General features: G+C 44.1%; 1 protein-coding gene and 1 pseudogene across 4 annotated transcripts in view; one reads left to right on the top strand and one right to left on the bottom strand.

Moving 5' to 3' along the window:
* Positions 1-18,715, bottom strand: part of Sptbn1 (spectrin beta, non-erythrocytic 1) — a 162,586-nt gene that overhangs the window by 85,237 nt on the left and 58,634 nt on the right. For 2 of the 4 annotated variants that reach the window (XM_036200978.1, XM_036200979.1), the window contains exon 1: positions 6,838-6,961. The exons of the other annotated variants lie outside the window; for them this stretch is intronic. In XM_036200978.1, coding sequence (XP_036056871.1) covers positions 6,838-6,946 — 109 coding nt within the window. In that variant the 5' untranslated portion in view covers positions 6,947-6,961. Of the gene's footprint in view, positions 1-6,837; positions 6,962-18,715 lie in introns of those variants that run through there. 4 annotated transcript variants of the gene reach the window in all.
* On the top strand, positions 18,129-18,582 carry LOC118592181 (annotated as a pseudogene).

Genomic DNA, 18,715 nt, shown 5'->3' with positions numbered 1-18,715 from the left:
AGCCCAGATCTTCAGACATCAGGGCAGGGTTGTGGCCAGGTTTCACATACCATCTTTTCAAGTTGCTGAGATTTTTGTTCTTGAGGATAAATCTAATAGGTTATTTATTAGGAACACAGAGTTAAAGCAGCGCCTATCTGAGCCATCCTCTGAGCCTAGACATCTATTATCTTGAACTCAGTGGAAGAAATGGGGTAACTGACCCCATATGGCAAATGGAGTGATGCTAGCTCACAGCTGTTAAGTGGCTTCCTTAAATATAGCAGGATAGAGCCCACTCCTGGCTAGCTAAAGGACATTTTCCTTATTATACACTTTATTCTAAATATCCCCCCCAAGTTTTCATTTCTCAGTAAAAATCAAATTGTTAAGCCTGTCCCTACATGGAAGAGACTCGGGTAATGTGTAGAGAGTACCTGGCAAGCTAGAAATACTTATTGTTGGGATGCACCTCAGAGTTCCAGATTCACATAGCTTAGGACTTGAGAATTTATATTTCTAGCAAGTTCCTAAAACATGTTGTTACTGTTGACTTAGGGTCCTCATCTTGAGAGCTTCACTCTGTAAAACTCCTCAAACAAGGTAATCCATGCCCTCAGCAGATATTCAGTGCTTCCCAGTGTGATGGGCAGGAGCATAATGGGACCCAGCTTGGCTTGGGCTCCTAGATGTAAGAAACCAAGGGAAAATGTACTAAAGCCACGACAGCAATGTGTGAAAATCACAGCAGAGTGACCAAGTGCTGAGTTTACATTTTAGGAAGGAAACTAAGCAGGGGATTTGACTTTCACTCTCTCTGGGAGAGCCTGGAGTGAGACATATCTGAACTAAACTTCTAGATAATGACCTGGCTCATGAGATGTTCCCCAGTGGAAGAACCAAGCCAAAGCTGAACAGTGAAGAAAGTCAGGAGGGTTCCAGAGTTCTGCTGAGTGGAGTATCAGGCACAGGAGGGGGAATGATGCTTTGACATACATTCTAATGAAATCAAATCCTACAGTTCTGCAGAGCCAGCTCTAACTTCTTAGGGTCTGCCTTTCAGGAAGGGGCAGGGCACTCCAGAAAGCCATGAAAAGACAAGAAGCTCCTGAACTGAGGGCAGACCTTCCTGGACATGAGATGTGACAAGGGGCAGGCGTGTGAACAGTCTTCAGAACTTGCCAGCTTTCCATAGCACAGCAGCAGAGACACCTGCCACCTTCCCTTTCTACACAGCTGGACTCCAGGAGTCCTGTTAGCAGTCTTTGCAAACACGGTGTTTAAGGACTGAAGCTGTTCATGTTCCCTTGGCTACCTCAACTGAAATCTGAGCAGCTTTCTGCACACACTAACTGCCCATACTTAGCCCACACATCAGTGGGTACTACAGGAGGGCTGGTCAAACTTGGGAGTCAGAAAACCTGAATTCTGGAGAGCTAGTCTCATACTGACTGATCTAAAGACAATTACTTGTGTCTTTATAAGAAGCAAGTGACACTGGGTGCTGGTGGCGCACACCTGTAATCCCAGCACTTGGGAGGCAGAGGCAGAGGCAGGTGGATCTCTGTGAGTTCGAAGCCAGCCTGGTCTACAGAGCTAGTCGAGGACTGGCTCCAAAGCTACAGAGAAACCCTGTCTTGAAAAACAAAACAAACAAAACCAAAAAAAAAAAAAAAAAAAAAAGAAGAAGAAGCAACTGACTGTCTACCCTACAGGACCACATGTACTAAGGAAATGTACATTTATTTGAATTTACTAAGTAGGAGCTCTCATGCTGAGGACTTTAAAAAAATCTGTTAAGCATGATGACATATATTAAAGTTAAGTGCTATGACAATAATTACAATAAGCACATCACTCAAAAACAGGGGAGTCACAAATCTATTAGGATTTAATTCTAAGAAACTGGTGAAAGGTTTAATTTGATTTAATGATTTGTCCCACAAAGTTATTTGCCCCACAAAACAACATGTCATGCTTCATAAAACCCCTAAAATGCTCTCATATAAATCTTACCCCTAACCCTCCCATTAAAAAAAAAAAAAAATCATTTGCTGCTGGAGATGGCTTGCTGCTTTGGTAGAGGATCAGGGTTTGGGCTCCAGCACCCACATGGCTCTTAACAACTGTGTAACTCTTGTTCCAGTGATCTAATATCCTCTCTGGCTTCCACAGGCATTCTATGTGCACTTACACACTTACAGGAAAAACACACTCATACATGTAAGATAAAAATGAACATTTGGGTCTACAGAGTTGAGTCAGAGGTCCAGAGCACTTGCTGGTTTGTAGAGGACCAGGTTCAGTCCCTATCCCCCACATGGTGGCTCATCTCCAAGTCCAGTTCCAGGGGATCCACCCTCTTTTGATATCTGAGGACCTGAGGAACCATGCTGTGTATTCATACATGCAGGTAAAACATTCATACACAAAATAAATCTAAAAAAAAGGTCATCAATTCTGCTCACATTTTAATGGGAAAGAAACCTTAGGTATCGACTTTCTTCCTAGCAAGCAGATCTAGATTTAGAAATTTTCTTCTCTAAGGCTAATGAAATGAGGTAAAGCAAATATTTTAAGTCACAACAAACCAAAAGATTTACTAAAAATTTATGAGTAAGTATTCTTCTCTGCCTGGTGGTGGTGGCAAACACCTTTAATCCCACCCAGCACTCGGGAGACAAAGGCAGGTGGATTGAGTTAGAGGCCAGTCTGGTCTAGACAGAGTTCCAGGATGGCTAGGGCTACACAGAGAAACCTTGTCTTAAAAAATACATACATACATACATACATAATCCTTATGATTCATGGGTATAAAATCATCACTATTCTTTCTCCAGGAGCTAAGAAATTAAAACAGCCAGGCATGGTGATGGACACTTGCAATCCCAATTTGAAAAGTCAAAAGAGGAGGATGAAAATTTTAAGGCCAGACTCATTTACATAATGAGTTTGAGACCAGCTTGGATTATATAAGTCCCTATCTCAAAAAACGGTGGGACAGGCAATGAAGGTTGGTAAAATGACTCAGTGGGTAAAGGAGCTTGTTGAGCAAGACTGGTGAACGGAGGCCAATGCTCACGGCGCACATACAGGTTGAAGGAGGTATCCTGCTCCAAAGAGCTGTCCTCTAACCTTCACACACATCTGCACACATACATCATAGACACACACAACATAAATAAATAAATTACTATTTAGATTTAAAAGGCTGGAAAGACAACCCAATGGACTGGAGTTCAGTTCCCAGCTATTACTGGGTGGGTGACAACAATCTGTAATTTGACCTCCAAGAAATCTGATGCTCTCTCTCTCTCTCTCTCTCTCTCTCTCTACACACACACACACACACACACACACACACACACACACACACACTTAAAAAGCAACTGTCATCATGTAATAAGCATGGAAATGAACTCCCATGGTCTGAAATTCATTATTCTCCTTCTTCACACTAAGACCCCTTCTAGGGAAAAGGCATCAAGCCAGAAGCTGTAGCAAGTGCTTCTCCAGAAAGGCGCTGACTATGGAGTAAGGTGCAAAGAAAACAAAAACACTTTCATTTTGATGCTTTTCATCTAGATGCTGCCTTTGCTACAACCTCACTGCCACAGCCGATGGATCAGTGCTCTGGTATGAAAGGCAAGTAAGTAAGCAGGAAGAAACCTGGGCTAGAGATGAGGGCCTGCCTGTCTACAGGTTTGGCTGCAGTGAAGGAGCTAGAAGAGAAGGCCACAGGATAAACATTTACAGGAGTCCCTGAATGCCAAGCTTAAGAGTCTGCAATCTTTTATCATACAATAAGCACCAGAAAACACAGTGGGAGAGTTACAAGAACGAAGCTGGCAGATCATGAACGTCTGTTAACTAGTTTTCTAAGCATGAGGCTGATTTCAGTTGTTTCAGCTTTCCTCCCTTATCTAGAAAAGAAAACAACAAAATGAATCCATCGTATAAGACACCAATGGACCTTCAGAAAGTGATAGTTTAATTCGGCAGGTGGAAAAATGAAAGAAAACTGTACTGGTGGCTAAGGTTAGAGTTCAGAGGTTCAAGGCCCTGACTTCTCTTATGCCATGAACCTAGGCGTCATAAAAAAAACAAGTGAACATCGTGAACTTCTGCCCTCCGGGGTTCTCCCACTGTGCTGTAAGCCTGTATTTAAGGCCTCCTCCCTCCTTCAATAAACGGCATTTGGCATTAAAAAAACAAAATCTGGCTGTAAGGCATTTTCTTAATTAGTTATTGGTGGTGGAGGGCCCGTCCCATTGTGGATGGTTCCATCCCTGGGTTGTGGTCCTGGGTTCTAAAAGAAAGCCGGCTGAGCAAGCCAGTAAATAGCACTCCCCCATGGCCTCTGCATCAGCTCCTGCCTCCAGGATCCTGCCCTGTTTGAGTTCCTGCTCTGACTTCCTTCGATGAAGAACAGCAATATGGAAATGCAAGAATAAACCCTTTCCTCTTCACCTTGAAAAAACAAAAACAAGTGAACAAGCACAACAAAACCAGTATCTCTCAGTCATTCCTTAAACAATTAGATGTTCCCCCCACACTTATTCACTGGCCCATAAATCTCTACACACTGTTATCTAAACAGACCAGATCCCTTTAATATCAGACCGCTGCTAGCAGAGCTAACCCCAATCAACCACATCCAGCAAAATATATAGTAACATTCTTCCACAAAATGAAAGCATTTCCCAGCCACAGATGCTAAATATATAAATTCTATACAGAGCATAAAAAGAAAAAAAAAAAAAAAACATACAATGGGTGACAAGAATTAAGAAAGATCATACCCAGGAGTACAAAGGCAGACTCCTCAGCGCACACAGAATTAAGTCAGCACATAGAATCTATGTTATCAAAAACACCGTCTACAAGAAGTACACATATTAGAACACCACACTAGTGGTTAACAGCAGAGAAAGGTTTAAACCACAACCAGTTTTATTTCTTACTAGGACACTGTTATAGGTTAGTGATCCTAATGTGACCCACCCTATTTGAAAGTTAATTCACCCTTTCTCAGTTCCTCAACACAGGTGGTTTTGTTATAGAAATACCAAGACTAAACTTACACAACTTAAAACCACAGTATTTAAAAATAAAATTATCTGGAGCTAAGGGGGGGGATGACAAAGGTCATTTCTGAAAAGTCTATGTATTTACCACCCAACTTAATGCCCACCATTTCTTATGAGATTTCCTTGAGGAAATATAACATGAACTAAAATATCCAGGACATTTGTGTGATTTTTTTTTTAATGTTTCCTTGTTCAGAGGACAGTTAAGACATTTCCTGTGTGTAAGCTCCACCCTGTTCAGTGAGCAGTTTACAACCACACTTAACCCTTTTAGAATAACAGCCTTTTGTTATGGGTGGGTCTGGGAGTGCATTCCATACACATTATCTCTTTTATATTTTCTACTGTTTGATTTTTTTTCCCCCCTGAAACTACATAGCATGGACAGGCTAAAGACTAACGATGAGTTTTCTGATTGAATCCTACAGGTGCTTCTCCTTGGCCCGGGGCCAAAGGAAAAGGGAGCATTCTGAGCTCCTCTGATTCTAAAGCTATAAGACTTCTAAAATACCTAGAAAATCAATGTGTTTTCTATTTCACTACTTGCAAGCTTCCTCACTTAAGTTTTCAAAAGGAAAAAAAAAAATCCATCTTCAAAGATTCAAGAAGATGCAACCAAAGACTTAACTGATTGCTGAAGGAATGCAGCAGCACCTAGCAAATGTTTAAAATCACATCCTGTTCTGCCTCATTTTTAAAAAAGTCAATGCTGTCAACTTCACAAGACAAGCAAACTAATGAATGAAATGCATCACCCCCTTCCTAATGAAAACATACTAGGGCAAAGCTGTTTCCTTTCTTACGTCCTGGAAGTAACCGTTTAGGCCACAGGGTTAAAATAAGAAACATACAGTCTTTGAATAGTCTTTATAGTACTAGAGCTATCCTGTTCATTACCTAACTCTACAGGCTTCCTGTACAAGCTGTTTTCAGCTATGAACCTCTTTTTTCTTCCTCACATATAGGCTGAGTCGCTGACCAAGGCCTGCTGGCTGGTCTGAGACAGCCCAGGGCTACAGACAGAAACACAGCACACTACTGCATTGACAGGATCTGGTTCGCCATAAAAACGTGTGCAGTAAAATACTGGATGTTTTCAATCTTTTGAGCCTGGCACAGACTCCACAAAGTGCCTGTAATTGATCCAAGTAATCCAACCCACAGCCCTGGAATGACAATAAGTGGCTTTTATTATAAATTACATAGCCCACCAAATTGATGGGAAAGCTCTCCCAACACAATACATCAAGAGTTAAAATAAAGCTTCGGACCTAAAACTGTAATTTACCAAAGACTTATGAACAAAAAGGCCACTCCTCCCCCCCCCCCCTTTTGCTATTGTTCTACAGCACAGGGTCTGGAGCAGTGCACTTTATACCTTCAAGTGCTCCCAGAGGTAAAAGGCTGGGAGTTGGAAGTTAAAGAGGCGGTCTGGAACCAAATGCATACTAATGGATCCATTAACATTAATCTCCTAAAATCCGAAGGGTGTGTGTATACAATTGGAAGTGGGGTACCTCACAAACTAGAGACTAGAACCAAAAGGCATTGGAGATTAAAGACTCCAAATGGTGGCTGTGCTACAGTCTGGAGCAGTGTAACCAACTGCCTCCTTTAACGCCTCAATGAGGCTCTCACAGCCCACCTGAGGCCGTGTGGTGGCTATCTTCACTGGGGTCACAACCATATGGCAGAAATAAAGCTTCAGAAAGCACCAGGATACTTTCGAAAACTCCCAGGCAGGCCTGGCCTTTGGCAGGGGACTTACCTTGGAGCTGTTTGAATCTCCCTTCCAGTTGGTTGTAGTTGTAAGGCACCTGCCCGGTGTAGGCCGGCGACAGTGGCCCAGAGATGCTGGACGTCCTCTGCAATTCCATTATGCCAGACCGAATGTCCAGGCCGGCTGCACGGTAGGAATCCGCTCCGGCCCCCTCCTATCCCCATCCAACGCCCAGCAGCTTCCGCGGCTCCACTCCCGCCCAGGAGAAAGGGCTGGACCTCAAGCCAGCCGCATTCCGGTCGGTCGTCGGTCGGAAATGGGTGCAGCGTGATCTGATAGAAAGTTGGCTGCAGAGTCCACCTTAGCCCGGTCGAGTTACCACCCTAGCATTTAATCTCTGTGGATTTCCTTCCTTGTGTGGCCCTTGCCTGGAAGCTAGAAATAAATTACCCAAGAGGGAGGAGGGAGGAGGAAGCAGAGAGGAGGGAAAGAAGGAAGGAGGCACGATCCTACTGGAAAATATTTTAAATATGGCCAACCCTAAGCACGCTGCGCTTCTGCTCACACAGCAGCGCACACCTCCCGCCTGCCCGCCCGCCCGCTGCCGGTTTGTAATTTAACCGGGAGCTGCGGTGAGCTGCGCTGTGATGTCACCTGATTAGCATAACAGCGTTGAGGAGGAAACGCAGGCCGAATCACGCGGAAGGGCGCACGCAGGCCGACCTCGCAGACCCCGTCCCGCGCGGCCAGGCCCCACAAAGCTGCTGGAATTACTACGTTTGTTGAGTGGCCCCGCCTAACGGAAAAGTCTCCGATGACTATCACTTGAAATGGGGTGCAGGGCCCAGAGGCGGGTCAGAGCCCCGCAGCCCCAGCCGCTGTGCACCTGGGCACAGGCAGCCACCGCGCGGGCGCCAACCGCGCGGGCGGCCCAGCCCGGCGCCACCGTAAGTAAAACAAAGTCAGTCTGCGCACCCTGCAGGGTACAGCCCGTAGAAATGAGTACTAGGCCCGCTGGAGAAGTTCGGCAGACTAGCTGCCATTACCTCATTACATTTCTGAGGTGATGAGCCCTGTTAGTAACTTCGTGCACCGCGGTGCAAAGCATTGTGGGAGGAAGGTACACAGGTAAACACTACTCAGAATCTGATCCTAAGAACTTTACATTCCTGTGGAAGAAGCAATCACCTTTAAATCTTACTTTGATTTGTTTACCGACACTTCTAAACTTTTGGTTCTTCCTAGTTGCTTCTCTCGCCCACGTCTAGCAAAAAGAAAGCCTATGTAGAAAATAACGTGATCAAAATGTATCCATGGTTAATAATTGGCTCTAGTCCTATCTATCCCCTTCCCACTTTCCCCCTCACAATAACTGGCAGGTAAATGATAAACTTGTCATTTCCAGCTCGAAACCCTGTAGCAATCACTACACAAGGTAATCTCAGCGCAATAATGCTCGAATTTGTGGAAGGTAGATCACAAGTTAAACTAACCTGGTCTGCACATAATTTCCAGGCCAGCCAGCACTACACTGCAGGGTCCTAATTCAAAAGTTTCTCCCTAAAGGACACCAGTGTGCACAGAAGAGGTAGCTTGGGCCTCACTTTAGTTCACAGAATGCTGCATCCTGACCAGGGATAGAAATAAAGGCAAATCCTACTAACTACCTACTACTGAATAGTTCCAACCCCCTCTAGCCACAGAACTGTGTTTTTAATATATCTACATTGTCAATTTTTGGCTCCCAAGGCAGGTCTAACCAAAAGACATTTTTACATTCAAGATGTAGAAGATAGTCTAAAGCCCTCCTATTTCTGTTGATGGTAACTGAAGCTAGACAAGACAGCAAAATGTTATGACACTCTTGGTCTAAGATTCTCAAAACCTACCCTTGGAGACAACCAAGCTTCCTCATTACTCTATGGTCTTATAAGAAACCCTGGACTCTCAACCTCAGCTGTTAGTACTGAGAAATAATACTTATTTCTACAAAGCCACTACAGCTGGATATGAAAGTACCCATACTCTTCAAAATATGGCATATTTTTTAAAGCTCACCTCTCCATGCAATCACTCCCATCACATCAAGACTACAAAGTATAACGGAGATTACTTCAAGGGAGATCTCTTAACAAACCCCATTTCACTGTTAAATATGCCAACTATATGATGAGTCACTCTGATTGTGCAGCTATAGCACAGAAAATGAGAACACAAAGTGATCTGCCAGCTGATAACTTTTTTTTTTTTAATTTTAAGCCACTTAATGAAGAACTTGTGAGTCAACAGTCTGCTATCATCCTTTCAAGCTCTCTGGTATGGGTAAGTACATTAAATGAACTCTAATTAGTCAGGTTACATGCAGTGTAATGGAAAGGCCACACTCAGTCCTAAAGAGCTGAGCTAAACTACAGAGTGAATGTATCTAAGTACCAGAAAGAAAGGTTTTGAGGCTGAAGAAGGGTTTAGTAACCCCATAGGAACATCCATTTGGTGGGAGGGGGCCAAGTGAAAACAGGACACAACTCTACAGGCCCACCTGACCACCTCTAACTCAGTAGCTGAGAAGTAGAAGACAGCCGGAGACATTGTTCCTCCACTATCAGGTGGGCTGCATTTATAGCATTTATAGCGTTCAGTATGTGCTAGGCCCAAATTACTGGCAAATTGTCAAATACTAAAGAATACATGAAGAGTTCAGAGAAGAAGGAAGCCACACCTAGTCATGAAGGGTCAGGAAGAACCCCAGGATACACTGGCATCTGGACTTGTCCCTGGAACACAGGTAGATAGCCAGTATCCTGGAGAAAAGATGAAGCATCCTTATGTAACTGCCAGAGGAATAGGACCAGGCAATGTGACTGGCCAGTTGGAGCACAAAGGAACTTTGGGAGAGAAGCATGAAAACAAGCTAGAATCAAGCATGGGCCTGAAGAATTTTAAGCCAGAGGAGAACAGGGTTTGCCTGTCCAGCAGTGAGTAACTTGGCAGATAAGAGAGAATGGAGGCAACAAGACTTTGGATGATTACTGCAACCGTCCAGGTCAAAGGACCTATTAGGGTGTGGCAATAGGATTAAAAGGAATGGACTGATGTAAGTGTTCCTCTGCAGAACTTGTGTCAACCAATCAAATGTGGGAAGTTCAAAGGATAGTCAAGAACAATCGGCATTAGAGCGGGGGGGGGGGGGGGGTGTAAAAAGAAGGAATGATGAACATTTCCTTCTGGCAGGCCAACTGAGTCACCTGCAATACCACCAGGTGACATGTCCACAGTGGTCAGAGATGGAGGAGGAGAGGTCAAAGCTGGAGCATAGCAGAGGGAACAGTTGATTTAGTAGAGTTACATCTAGCAAGGGAGGAATAAAGCAAGTAGCTAATCAGGGATCTGTGGAAGATATAGCCTTGGGAAGAGGAAGAAGAAAAGAAAACAGTGGATGACTGTAGCTGTAGCTCAGGGGTACTAGAATCCACCCCAACAAAGCCAAAACTGGAAAGAAAACCACTAGTGCATATACAGAATGAAAATAAAGGGGGACATCCAAGGAAAAACATCATATGCTGCTAAAGGGAAATAAAACAGATAGTAAGCCACAGGTGGATTAGGCCAATGGGTCACAACCAGCAAATGCCTGGTTACCTGAAGGAATAAAGAGAAGAGGCAATATAGACTTGTAAATGACATCAGAGAGCCAGGCAAAGAGACCCTGAGAAGGGCCCAGGCAATCTTAATGTCTGCAAGAGTTTCAGGTAGCCCTAAGTCAACACAAGTAGGAAGAGGAAGTTGAGAAAATGGCTCAAGAGTGGAGCCATCAGCTTTAGCCAAGAGGAGGCACATGTTTGGTGAGGGGAAGGATTGCTGTGGGATGTTCAAGTATGTCAAATGTGTTGCTCTGATTGGTTAAAATAAATAAAGTGCTGATTGGCCAGTAGCCAGGCAGGAAGGATAGGGTAGGTGGGACAAAGAGGAGAATTGTGGGAAGTGGAAGGCTGTGGGGGAGAGAGACCTGCCAACTGCTGCCATTACAAGCGAGATATAAGGTACTGGTAAGCCACAAGCCATGTGGCAACTTATAGACTAACAGTCTTTATATACAATGAATGATCCTTGCAATTGCTGAAATGAGAACAGCCTCCACAGGCTCGTAGATTTGAATGCTTCATCCCCAGTTGGTAGAACTGTTTGGGAAGAATTGTGGGGTATGGCCTTTTTGGAGGGAGTGTATTGGTGAAATTATTAAGGCCACTCCACATAGTTAAAAGGGAGGTTTATTTTGTGGGGTAACTTACAAATGAAGGGGTAGGTTGCAGGGTCTGGCAAAGGTATAGCACAGTCCGGCGGTGTTCTCTGGAGAACTCTGCTCGGTCTACCTCCTGCGTCCAGTGTCCCTGAACCAAGAGCGCGACCTCCTCTTGCTCCTCGGTCTTCCGCTCCCCCCTCTGCCCCGCCTTGTGGGCGTGATCATTACTGAAGCCTCAGTGGGGGTTGGAACTTCCAGGCCAATGCTGGGATGGCTATCCACTACAGGAGTGTGACACTGGAGGTTGCCTTTGAGGTTTCAAAAGCCCAAGCCAGTCCAATTAGCCCTCTCTCTGCCTTGTCCTTGTGGATCAGATGTGAGCTCTCACAAAACAAAACAAAACAAAAAACTGGAAAAAAAGAGGTGGAGATTTAGCTCAGTGGTAAAGCGCTTGCCTAGCAAGCACAAGGCCCTGGGTTTGGTCCTCAGCTCCAAAGTGTGTGTGTGTGTGTGTGTGTGTGTGTGTGTGTGTGTGTGTGTGTGTGTTGGGGGGGTGTGAGCTCTCAGTTACTGCTCCAGCACCCTGGCTGCCTACTGCCATGCTCCCACCCTTCAAGGATGGTTATAAACTCACCCTTTAGAACTGTAAGCTCCAAAAAACCTCTTCTCTAAGTTTCCTCAGTCACAGTGTCCTTTAACAGCAATAAAACAGTAGCTACCATCAACTTATAGCTTACAAAATGTTTCCATGGGCTGGGTGTGTGATGTTGACCTTTAATCCAGCACTTAGGAAACAGAGGAAGTGGATTTCTTTGAGTCTGAGGCCATCCTGGTCTACACAGAGATCTAGGCTAGACAAAGTGACATAGTGAGACCCTATCTCAAAAATTGAAAAAAAAGTTTCATGTAAATTTTCTCAAGTGACTAACCCTATGGTGTTGTCTCCAGTTTACATTCAACACATGTGCTTTCCTTACCCAGGGCTGTCTAGCTGGTGAGTAGCAGAGCCAAATGGTCCATCCTCAGGCTAACCAAGTCCAGTATACTCTCCAGAGCTTTGTTTCTTCACTATTCTTAGACTCTATCTCATCTACTAAGTAATGGTTTCTAAGCTTTTTAGAAAAGCTGGAAGGCTGTATCAAGGTAAACCTAAAATCCATGCACCTCCACACAAACCTCAGCAATATCTATTAAGTCAGACCTAGACACATTCTTACTAGTTCACACAAAACTTGCTACTTTGAGAGCTCTGTTGTGAATGGGATTTGTTTTATTTGGTTTTGTTCCTGTTTTCATACTTGACGGATCTGCACACTAAGATTCTATTGGTTTTAGCATGTGCACAGTGGATGAGCACGCAAGGGCTGAGATTAAGCCTCTGCTCGGAGCCTTTTTGTGCTGTCCTGCAATGGAGAGATGAATGCTTTTCCTGCATCACACAAACTTGAAAGGGTAAACTGTGAATGTTCATTTCCTGAAAGTCCAAACATTAACAAACTGAAGATGTCCGGGAGAAGATGGTCAAATGCTAAAATGTGACAGGCATTTGTACACATCTAATCCCAGGATTTAGAAAACTAACCCCAGAGCTGAAAGTGGGACCAAGAAATGAGGTTTCACATAAACAGTTTTGCTGAATTCTTTGATGCCTTACACTATCGTTTCCAGATTTGCCTTTCATTTACAGGGTTGCATTCTGTAGCCAGGCTGACCTGGGATTCAATGATCCTCCTGCTTCAGCCTCCTGAGTGCTAGGATGACAAGTGGGAATCACTATCCCCAGCTGCTTTTCATTCTTCATCATGTCAAATCCCTGTGACAGATAATCACAGACAACTTCCCTGGAGCATTTCCTTTCAGTAAACAGGAATACCATTACTAAAATCCTTCTTCCATTAGTGTGTGGAGCAGGGAAGCAGGCCCAAATCACTCCACTGAATCTACACCCTGGGAACACCACTCTACCTTTTTATCTCATAACAGTTCTTACTGCCTTACCTCTCTGGCCTACCTACTCCATTAAGTAGTCACACAACCCATTCCCTTCTGCTTAATCACTCAAACCTTCCTTTAAGGGCAGGCAAGGTGGCTCAGCAGGTAACAGTGAGGGCCTGCCTGATGACTTGCTTGCATTCAACATCAGGAACCCACATTTGGGAAAGACACCCCCCCCCCAAGTTGTCCTCTGACTTCAACACATGTGACCTTATGTGCTCAATCATGTGCATCTACATACACACACACACACACACACACACACACACACACACACAGACAGAGAGAGAGAGAGAGAGAGAGAGAGAGAGAGAGAGAGAGAGAAATTTAAATTTTTTCTTGCTTTATTACTACAAAACAGTAATTCACAAAGCATGAACACCATACAGACTATGAAGCAAGTTACAAAAGGCCCATATTTCTACAAAAGCTAATGTTTCTTTGGGGCCAGGCTGTCAAATTTGTATTTCAGGATTCAGAATTTAGGATAACTACAAGAAAAACTGAAAGAAAAGTTAGAGGTGTTTTTCCATTGGTGCATTACTAGCTCTGCCCCTTGGATGTGTGGACTATTCTCATTCTCTCATATTCCTCCCATGCCCTTGTACACACACAGAATCAAAACCATCTAGTCCTACAAAAGAATATGAAATACCAAAGCACAGCAAACCTAATTCCATCATCCATTTTCTCTCTCTGTTTCGTTCTACTGGTCACATCAGAACTGATCTCACTACTGCAAAGCAAAACAATAAGTTACCCTAGTAACAAGCACCAGGTAAAGAATGCAGTCTACTGAGCCTTCTACCCTAACCAAACTTATCCATGGCATTTGTTCCTTATATGGGCAAAACAACATCCCAGGCCAGAGGCCCCACCTTTGGCAAACAGGTGTTGCTAAGCTAGTGAATATATTACCAGTTTGTGAGAGACCTGGACCCTCCCTCCCCTCCAGGCACTCTGTAAGGGCTGGGAGTGTCTGGGGAATGTAAGAGGGGCTAGGCCTGCTCTTCCCAGAACTTTTGGTTTTCTTCTGACCTACAACACAAAGGGAAAGGCTGATGTATACTGAATGCACAGTATTCAGAGCTGTGAGGACGAGTTTTAAGAAGGGCTTAGTGGGGCATAGCTTGAAAGCAAATAAGAAGGGGTATAAGTCTGTTCTTCCTGAAGTAAGTGTTCTGACCCTGTCTTTGGGTATTCACACCCACTTTAACTTTTCCAGGGACTACAAAGAGAAAAGGTGAGGAAACCACAATGAACAGGCACTGGAAGGGTGGGGACAAAGACAAAGAGTGTGACAGAGGCACAGGCCTTAGCATCAAAACAGGCCTCACACCACCTTGTCTACTGAGAGCCAAAGTTAACCCATCCCAGCAGCCCTCCCCAGGCCATTACACCAGTGTATACTCCTCTGCAGGCAGGCACACTGGGAAACAAGCTTGAAAGATGCTATTACTATAACCAGTGATAGGTCAGCAACAGAGACAGTGATCATTTCAAATGGATCTATACCTGGGTTTGTCCTCTCTGCTGGGAAATCTAGTTCTATGTTCCTATGTGATTTTAATGTTGTTCATAACCAAATCTCTGTCGATATGTGTCATGTTAATATGAGAATGTGGGTTTCTGTTTATTAATTAGAGATAGCAGTTATTATCTTTTGCTCTTTGAAAACAGACCCAGCTGCAGGAATAGGGAGCATGTGTAGCCCTGGCATGCTAGCATGTGCAGTATCTTCAGGATGCAGTCATTTCTTCCTCCACCTGAGCTTCTGAGGATCTCTCAATGTGGTAACACAGCCTCTTGCCCACAGGATTTTGATAGGCAGACACTCACTGAGTCCAGGGTCTAAATAATTCATGGATAGCCCTGTCACTCAGGAGCACCAAGGCACGCCAGCTGCCTCTTCGATGGGAGCCAGGCTCCAGGTTTTAATACTATTAGGTACTTCTGAGACCTCCTCTAGAAACTATTACAATACTTTTCTCCTATTTTAAGCAAGGTAATTTCCTGTTGGTAATTTCCAGTACACGTGACTTTTATTTGAAAGAGGATAGGTGTCCAAGTAAATAAGTAGGAAGAAAGTGGTGTCCTCAAACAAGCTCCCTGCTCAGGATGCTCCAATGACAAGGGCAAAGCAGCAAACAGCCTGCCCTCTTCCAGCCTACTCCAGCACCTACCTCAAGCTTTCCAAGCCTGCTCCTGCTGCTCCTTCTTCTCTCAGTTTATAATCTAACAATCCTTTAAGAACAGCTCAAAACTATCATCTGTTGATGTATAATCTACAGCTCCCCCTCCTCCAGGAAGGCTTCCCAGATCACACCAGCTGTGATACTGGTTCCTTCTTTCTCAAAGAGCCTACACTGGAAGCACCAGCCTCTCTTGTTTCTGTCCCTACCATAGTCTTAGATTATTACTTACTTCTTCTTGTGTGCCAGTCTTGTCTACTTAGTTAAAATAAAGGAAGTGCACCAATTCTAAGATTCAAGAAGAGTAAAATGTGGAGTCTATTCTCAGCTTCTGATACTAGCTGTGCAACTGTAAGCTGGACCCTTAGCTTGTCTAATACTCTTCCTAAAATTAAGAGATCTGAAAGAGAAGAATCTCAGGTCTCCTGGATATGATGTTCTTACAATTATATCATAAACTGCTTTGGGATACCTAAGAACCATGTAGCTCTTTCAGAATCCTCAACAGGGACAAAGGCAAAGATTCTGTAGTAGAGCTAGCCCCATAGGGTACACTGCAGAACATGCTCTACCCTGTGTAACACAGTAGTCCACACCTCAGTCCTTCACATTTATAAAACGTTTCCTCAGGTGACAGAAATTCCTTTTTAAAACCCATCTATCTAAACAAATCATCTTATCTACACATTATTGTGGTATTGTGTTCCCCCAAAACATTGTATGATCTCCTAAATAAATTTATCTGGGGTCAGAGAACAGACAGCCACTAGAACAGAGCCAGAAATGGTGGCTAGAAAACGGGTCAGAGCAAGCCATAGCAGAAGTTGGGCAGTAGTGGTGCACGTCTTTAATCCCAGCACTTGGGAGGCAGAGCCAGGTGGATCTCTGTGTGTTCTAGGCCACTTTAGAAACAGCCAGGAACAGTGACACAGCCTTTAATCCCAGAAACCTAGCCTTTAATCCCAGGGAGTGATACAGAAAGTAGAAAGACATATAAGACGTGAAGACCAGGCACCAGAGTTAGTTAAGCCTTTGGCTGGTTCAGCATTTGGCTGGTTCAGCATTTTGACTAGTTTAGCATTCAGGCTTTGGAGCAGCACAGTTCATCTGAGAGCCATTGGGATGAAGACTCAGAAGGTTCCAGCCTGAGGAAACAGGATCACCTGAGGAACTAGCAAGGTGAGATAGCTGTGGTTTGTTCTGCTTCTCTGATCTTCCAGCATTCACCCCAATACCTGGCCTTGGGTTTGATTTCATTAATAAGAACATTTAAGATTCCTACTCCACATTATAAGAATGAGGCATGAAGCTGTACGTCAAGATACAAAAAGGCTATTGGCATGCTGAAGGTGGAAAAGCAGGTCTTCTGGTTCCTGTTGCCTCTTCAACAAGTCCAGGGTAAACAGGAAAGTATAGAAAGCTGACAGAGGATGGGGCAGAAATTTCTCACAGGAATCCATCAGCAAAGTAGGCCCAGGATCTAAATTTCCAGAAAGCTCATTATAATCCAACAGCACCAGAGAGCCAGCCAACTCACATGAAGCAGCAGAGGATTGATAATCTTTGTGTCCCTTTATGCTGAACTTGAACCAACTCAAAGAGCTGAAGCCTAGCCTACAGCACCAGCAGTTTCCACCTCATCCCCATTTCATCTCTTGGCCTGAGGAACATGGGTCCCTAACAGACTCTACTGTTCAAAGACCCCATTGATACGTTTTCCGTATTGACCTGACTTTGCCTGTATTGTTCTTAGGAAGTCCTGAGGGAGCTTATCGTCTACCCAGAAAAACATGACTTGAAACCATAATGATGTGCTTCTATGATTCCATTTCTTTACTGACAGGGTCTCAAACAGCCCAGGCTAGCCTTAAGCTTACTGTGTACTTGAGGATGGTGTAGATGTTCTGATTCTCCTGTTCCTCCCTCCAAGTACAGGCATGAGATATAGGCATGAGCAGCCATTTCCAGTTTATGTGATAATGGGGGTCCAACTTATGGCTTTGGGCATGCTAGGAAAACACTGAAGTACTACCTCAGCCTCCCATTATACCTCATCTTTTTTGTTTTGTTTTTTGAGACAGGGTTTCTCTGTGTAGCCCTGGCTGTCTTGGAACTCACTCTGTAGACCAGGCTAGCTTCAAACTCAAAGATCTGCCTGTCTCTGCCTCCTGAGTGCTGGGATTAAAGGCCCAATGCCACCACACCTGGCCTTAAATCATCTTATAAAAGCTCCAGTAAAGGACATGCAGGAACCTGAAACTTGTTTAAACTAAAGAAGGCCGCTAAATGACCCTAGCACATGAAACAATATGAGGTTCTTCAAAACCTAAAACTAGAACCACCATGCAGTATAGAAATTTCATGTCTCAGAACTAATGCAACGTCTCCAAAGTGTTATTTACACCTCCCTGTTATTCCAACATTTGACAAGGCAATTGAGAAGTGGGTGCAAACCCACTATCCAGTCAACAGAAGAATAAATGAAACGTGGGCTGGGGAGACAGAGCATGGGGACCTACCTTATTAAATTACATTAAAAAGCAAAGCTGTGGTGGTGTGTACTTGTAATTCTAGCACTGGGCAGATGGAGACAAGCAGATCCCTACCAGCTTTGTCACCAAGTTCCTAACCAGTGAGAGACTTTGTCTTAAAAAAGAAGGTAGCCAGCACCTGAAGAGTAACACCCATGGTTGATCTCTGTCCTCCACATACTTGTACACACATGTGCACCCACAAACATTAACCATCATGTATCACTAAAAAAAAAAAAGAGAGAATGAGTTACACACATACATACACTACAATATTATTCTGCTTTAAAAAATGAAATCCTGTCACAAAGCTACAACATGGAAGAATCTTGAAGGTGTTATGTTATGCAAAAAGCCAGTTTATGCAAAACTAGAAAAGAGGCTGTGTTCCTGCTGGCAGCCATGCTGTCCGAGGGTCTGCTACAGTCCATGAAGGTCTTTGGATGCAAGAAGACAGCCACAGCCATGGTGCATTGCAAATGGGAAAACTGCTCATCAAGGTAAATGGACGTCCCGAGATGACGGAGCAGCACAGGCTGCAGAACAAGTTCCTGGAGCCGTTCTGCTTCTGGGCAAGGAGCAGTTTGCTGGTGTGGATATCTGGGTCCATGTGAAGGACAGTAGTCATGGGGCCCAAATTTATGCTATCTGACATTCCATCTCCAAATCCCTAGTGGCTTATTACCAAAATTATGTGGATGAGGCCTCTAAGAAGGAGATCAGAGATATCCTCATCCAGTATAATCAGCCCCTGCTTGTAGGTGACCTCTGTCACTGTGAATCCAGAAAGTTTGTAGGTCCTGGTACCCATGCTCCATACCAGAAATCCTACTGATACGCCAATCTCAAGAAGGATCAGGGTTCACTTTGTAACAAAACAGAACTAGGAAAGTACTGTCCATTTACATAAAACAGCAATCCAACTCACAGAAACAGACAGAAAATGTAGAATGCCTGGAGCTGGGTGG

Source organism: Onychomys torridus, chromosome 10, assembly GCF_903995425.1.
Source record: "Onychomys torridus chromosome 10, mOncTor1.1, whole genome shotgun sequence".
In the NCBI taxonomy this organism is placed as follows: domain Eukaryota; kingdom Metazoa; phylum Chordata; class Mammalia; order Rodentia; family Cricetidae; genus Onychomys; species Onychomys torridus.
Note: the sequence above shows the minus strand (reverse complement) of the source record. Positions and strands in the feature narration are given on the sequence as shown.